The sequence below is a fragment of the Aegilops tauschii genome, chromosome 6 (assembly GCF_002575655.3).
Source record: "Aegilops tauschii subsp. strangulata cultivar AL8/78 chromosome 6, Aet v6.0, whole genome shotgun sequence".
Lineage (NCBI taxonomy): Eukaryota > Viridiplantae > Streptophyta > Magnoliopsida > Poales > Poaceae > Aegilops > Aegilops tauschii.
The window spans coordinates 317,538,435-317,544,315 of NC_053040.3; the positions used below are offsets into that span (position 1 = coordinate 317,538,435).

At 39.7% G+C, this 5,881-nt stretch overlaps 1 protein-coding gene across 2 annotated transcripts; it reads left to right on the forward strand.

Annotated features, from left to right (window-relative positions):
- Positions 1 to 283: 283 nt before the first annotated feature.
- Positions 284 to 3,718, forward strand: LOC109756361 (uncharacterized). Of its 2 annotated transcripts, none has more exons than XM_020315211.4 (5): positions 284 to 500; positions 579 to 726; positions 832 to 954; positions 1,040 to 1,124; positions 2,861 to 3,718. In XM_020315211.4, exons 1-5 carry the CDS (start codon positions 412 to 414, stop codon positions 3,028 to 3,030), a joined length of 615 nt encoding a protein of 204 aa, XP_020170800.1. In that variant the 5' UTR covers positions 284 to 411; the 3' UTR covers positions 3,031 to 3,718. The 2 variants fall into 2 exon arrangements, with proteins under 2 accessions (XP_020170800.1, XP_020170801.1); XM_020315212.4 differs by having other exon boundaries at positions 582 to 726.
- The last annotated feature ends 2,163 nt before the right edge of the window (positions 3,719 to 5,881 follow it).

Genomic DNA, 5,881 nt, shown 5'->3' on the forward strand with positions numbered 1-5,881 from the left:
TAGCCAAATTAACTTACAGTTGTATGCATATATTACAGTTGGGGTTGGACGTGGCTCGCACAGCCGACCTACTGGGCAATGGAAAACGAAGGTGATACGTCGACACCTGTAACCAATAGTGCCTGCAACTATTTAAAAAAAAAAATTAGTGTCTGCAATGATACATAAATTTAACACAACTAAAGTAAGATTCGACACAAGAAAGCAAAGCCCAATTTTAACATCAGAGGATAAAAATGTATCAAGATACACGAACCATCAAATTATCTACCAGATTGAGCGAGCCTTAGATGCGGCAATGCCCACTGCAGTCGACTGCCGAGAAGGAGTAAGAAGAATTTATTCAATAATCCTATAAAAAAGAAAAACAGAAGACATCTCGCCGTCGCCGAAGAGTGCCCCGCCGTACGAATGCCATCTCCGCCGCCTTCACTCTCATCGCTATGCCGCCGCCTGTGCTTCCTCCTGACCATCCTCTTCATGCTCTCCTCCGCGCGCAGGTGCGCTTCTTTCGCTGCCTCCATCCGCTGCTTTTCCTGGTACTGTGCGTCAACGCCTCCCCCTTCTGTTCCCCGCAGCAGCCTGGAGGAGGAGGCCAGGGCCCTTAGCGTCGGCGATGAGCTGGTGGGCGAGACCATCCCGCTTCGCTACGGCCGGAGGCTCTACAGGCTCGCCGGGCTACGGCCGCCCGCGTGGTACGAAATCAAGATCTCCTACCCGACCTCCGTACGATCCCGCCCTTCCCATCGACTGAAAAAAAAGAAGATAAGGAACCTTTTTCACCAGTCAGTTGCAGCTTCTGGCAGCTGAAGGCTATGCTTGTGTTTATAGATACCGTCCAGCTTCTCCATTCGCCTCGTGAACGATCCTAATGCCGTTGAGGATTTGGGGAGTAAGAACAGGAGGTTGCTCAACACGGAGAAGATACTTTTCAAGGCTGAGAGCACCAGGCCGGTTGGTATTCAGTAACTCTTTAACCAGATCTGTTGTTAGGCTGCAACGATGATTTTACAATGTCTGTTTGTGATCGAGAATTTAGGTTTATGTTCTTGTCATGGTGGAGCCTGAGGGTGTGGTTGCAAAGCCAAATGTGCCAGAGCGAGAGCTTGCCCTGTTCAACATTGGTATGCTAGTGCTGTTTCTTACAGTTCATTTTCCCTAGTGATATTCAGAACTGAATAGTCATTGGTATGCTAATAGTAGTGTTTATATATGTTTCCTGTTTCCGCTGATATTCATTCATATCCAATTAGTCTAACTAGGACAGAAATTTAGTAACTGTAGTGACCATGCTGAGCAAGCTTACCACTAGGTTGGTCTGGTATGTAGTTTGGTCATTTTTGTGCAATCCCATAGAATGAATCTTAGTTTTCAGCAACATCATTTGTTTGAAATCTTGGCTGACCCTACTCATTGCTCAATGTATGTTACCCGGTTTAACTAGGAAGAAAAGGTCAATCCTAACAGGCTTAATAAGTGCTTGAAATTTGGATAACACCTTTCACACAACAAAATAATTTACCGATTTTGTACCTTTTCTTCTTCGAATAGGAGGTTGCACCCCTGGCCTCGGCATCGAGCAATGCACCCTGTCTCTTTATTTATTGGTTGAGTTTAATACAAAATTATCTCATCATAAAGACTGAAGCAATACACCCATGCTACAACTCATGCATCAAAAGTCTACTGCTAAGCCGCCATCCATATTGGGGAAATAAACCCTGTGCTTAGCTAAACTCGTCCATATCCACTAACAATGAGCACACACTCCCACAAGAACTTGCGTCTTAAGTGGTCTATCAATACCCAAAAGTCAATTCCCGAACATATTAGAAATACTTCTACGCGGCACAAGGTTCAAAGCCACAAAAATCTCTCACCACACTAATTGAGCAAAGGGGCATGTGAAGAATAGATGTGGCATCAGTTCTTTTTTACAAAAGCAATATGCTTGCCTCCCTTCCAAGTGTGTTTCGCCAAATTATCATTTGTTATAATCACTCCGAGCACAGACTTTTTGTGAAGGATAGCCTGACATACTAATTTATACTACTAGTTAACCTGTAATACTAATGTGTATGATTAATTGTATGGGTGAAGGAGATGATCTGCAGCCTGAAAATTTAAATGATATGGACATAAGCCACCAAAAGTAACCAAATGATATAGACATTCATAGGTCACTGGCTTTAATGGATAAAAAATCGAGAGTGGTCTTGAGAAGTTGGCCCTGGTAGAGATCTTGGGTTTATACATTATGAATTCCGACAGAAGCAATTCTCAGTTGGAAATATCTAAAACGGGCTCTTGCATGTTGGTTCTATACACAGACCTTGGAATCTTCGATTTAGGTTCACGATTCCTCGTTTTTGTCCTTGCGATTAATTTTTTTATACAGGTAAGCTTGGTTACTCCAAGGACATGTGAATTAGCAATTTAGCATAAATGAGTAGGTGCAGTGATACTGTACACATAAGCAACACTAACTATAAGTAGTAAGTTCCCGTATTCACAAAGCAGAAATGTGCAGCTTATTTACTGTGAGACCATCTGATGACATCAATAAGTAGGCCCAAACCTGTCTGGTAAACTGTGGCTTGCGCATATTCAGTGGTTTCTATTATAAATCATTCACCGTCCTCATCTCACGGAAGGAATTTAGAAAATTGTATAGCATGAGCTTCACTGAAAATAGTTCCAGTCATTCTCTTTGAATTTGTCAAATTATTTAGATCTGGTTATCCATTTCTTTGCTCTTGGCCATCATTGCCTGGCCCTTGTATAGATTAGACTGATAGTTTGATGCAAGCACCTAAACAGCATGTCTAATACAATGTGTGTGATTTCCATTGTTGTGCAGTTTGCGACGAACTTTTGCTGGGGATCCCACTTTTTGCCTGGTGGGTGGGAACTGCAGCATTAATTTGCATTGTGCTGGCATCAATAGCACCATATTTCCTTCCGCTGCACAAGCTACTTAACTATGAAGCTGCAGAATTGAGCAGCGTTGATGCAGCTAAGCTTTCCTGATAACGCCGAAACGTGAACTATGAATGTTCAGTTTTGTATAGCAGGCTAGTAATATACATCGGTACATGTACAGATGTGAAGTTTTTAAGCTCGAGCTCAAATGCTCCCGTGTGAACAGTAAATTTGAAAAAAAATCGAAAAAAATTCAAAAAATTCTGAATTTTTTTTGTGGCAAACTTTAAAGAATGTTGGAGTGCATGCGAAAATTCATCACAAAATCACATCAGTGCAAGGCGTGGTAGAAAACAAAATCGATACTATGAAAATGTTACTTTCAAATGCATTTTGGGCGCTGATATTTTTTTTGCCATGACTTGCTCCAATGTGATTTCGTGATGAAAATTTGCATGCACTTCGAACATTTCTTAAAGTTTGCCATAAAAGAAAATCAGATTTTTTTTTTGCTTTTATTTTATTTTATTGTTCATGGCAGGAGCATTTGAGCTCGAGATTAGAAGGATACTTTGGCCAACCTTCTTCTTTCTACATTTTTGCTTTCTATTAGTCGCAGCTGTACACAAATCTGATGGCGACTGCACCCTAGAGTTCAGCACTAGATAATTTTTGGCTATTTTAGATATCTATCACTCCATGTGGCAAACCTCCAAACTTCCCGTGAATTTTAGATGTCATTTTCCATCTTCATTTTATTATCGTGACTCATAATCAAGACATCATCTTGATTGAAGATCTTTTATGCCCTAATGATCTGGAAACATGATTTGACGTTGACGCTACAAGTTTTGAGTACTCTCATCTTGTTACTGTCTTTTTCAGCCATACCTTCCTGCACTTTACAGCCTCTTAATCTACCATGCCATTAAACACATTTTCAGGGTTAAACTTTGCCATACAAGTGTGACTACTGTCTATGGCTATTGTTTGTGTCATTGCCACAACTATGGCATGTCACACTTTCTTAAGTCGCTTCACATGCCGTAGACTCAAATCTTGCCACGGTTACAACCACCAATTTCACCGAGCCATTTGTGGCTTTTGACAACTTAGTAGACAAGGTGTGGCAAGGTTCTGCTAATTTTGTTTACCCAAAAACAGTAAAGAGTTTGCTACTGCAATTTTGTATCAAGTAAAAAAAAAGTTTCATGCACATCTGGAAAAAGCTAAGAAGCTACAAGGAAATACTTGTGGTAAAAAGGGAGCATTATGGAGTGCTGAAGCCATTCGGAAAGAGGTAATTTGCTCAGAGGACCATGGTAATATCTACTTCTACCCTGTGCTTCCAACATCATCCAAAGAAGGTTTTTCATTCTGAAAATGAGACCGTTTCTAGTTTTCCAGATCCTCCAGATTGCAAGAATGATGATTTCCATTGGAAAAGGGGGCTTGAGAAAGTTGAGATTGTAAATTTCATCAATATGAGAGATGCCTCTGTTTATTAAGGGTCAGAAAATATTCCACATTGTTCTGCAGAAGGGCAGTCCCAGAGATGGAGAATGGGGTTGTCCCAAAGGAGATGCAGAAGGTGCATGTTTTTCTCCCTTTGCAGAGGACTACTCGTATTGATTTTATCATGTAGAACTAGCCAAAACTAAACTTTCTCCTTCAGTTTTTTAGCCGATTTGTGCTTAGCAAAGTACTATAAAAAAAGTATCAAAAACTACAGTAACTAGCAAATATGCCTGTGCGTTGCAACGAGAGAAAATTATTAGATCATGCAGAAAAAAAGTCTGGATCAAATGCCAGGATGAGATAAGGACTTTTAAAATGTCATTTCACAAACTATGTTTAAGTCATGTCATGACGAGATAAGAGACTTTTAAAAAGTCACTTCAGAAACTAAAAATGTGATGGTCTCATCACGACTTGATTTCCTAACGCGGCATAACGAAATATTTTTTTGGCTGAGCAAACTACATTGATGGACCCTGCCTGAACTAGACTGATGAATGATGTGTCTCGCTTTGACCTAGCGTAGCCATGTTTATTATAATCAGTACTGTGGTACCAAAATAAACTTAGCTGTGTATGGAGGCAAAATAGAAATTTAGTCATTTTATAGCTTACAAAAACTAACCCATAAGAAGTAGTGTCAATTTTTTGTGGGCTCAAAGTTGTACAAGACACGGAAACCTTTTTTACCCGATTCGAGGGACTAAATAAAATCATAAAACGACATCTACAGACCCCCTAATGAAGCGTCTACGTAAGCGACGGTTCGTTTTTTCATTATTTACGGATCTGTTTTAATTTTTGTGAATATATTCTAAAATTTCCTGGACATTTTTTTTAGATATTCCCAAAAGTGTTTTGAATACTGGATCTTCTTTAAAAATCATGAACATTTTCTATTTCATGAACATTTATTTGAAATTGTGAAAAAAATATAATGTGCAAACAATGTTTTGAAATAATGATCTGAATTCACAAACAGTTTATGATTTCTCAATATTTTTTAAAACTCACTTTGGAATTTGGTTCTTTTGGAGATCCTGAATTAATTTAATGTAGGAAGAACTAAAACAGAAATGAGAAAGTAAAAAGCAAAAAACAAAATAGAAAACAGGGGGCGCTACGGCCTGCAAATGGGCCGGCCCATAACCGCGTGTAGGAGAATGAGAGGAAAAAAGGAGATGAAAAAGGGGGTAAAAACCAGGTATGGAAATAGAAGATGGCTAGCACCTGACCCAGCCATTGCGCTGCTCAGGTGCTCATGTTATGTAAGTGTATCAGTATATGAGAACAATGAATCCGGGCGCGACTTTGAAATAAAAAACGAATCGTTTTTCTTCACTTATGGGTGGCATAGTGAGTAATTTATAACTATTTTGAGGGCAATTTTTGTGAGGTACCATCAGAAGCAATAGTCCCTTTATTAGGTAGAGATTTAACC

Bases quoted from the DNA above. Each gene is read 5' to 3' on its own strand.
- LOC109756361 (XM_020315211.4), top strand. From the start codon at position 412: ATGCCATCTCCGCCGCCTTCACTCTCATCGCTATGCCGCCGCCTGTGC. The intron at 501-578 runs GTGCGCTTCTTT...TGTTCCCCGCAG, and splicing joins ATGCTCTCCTCCGCGCGCAG to CAGCCTGGAGGAGGAGGCCA. The intron at 727-831 runs GTACGATCCCGC...TTGTGTTTATAG, and splicing joins AGATCTCCTACCCGACCTCC to ATACCGTCCAGCTTCTCCAT.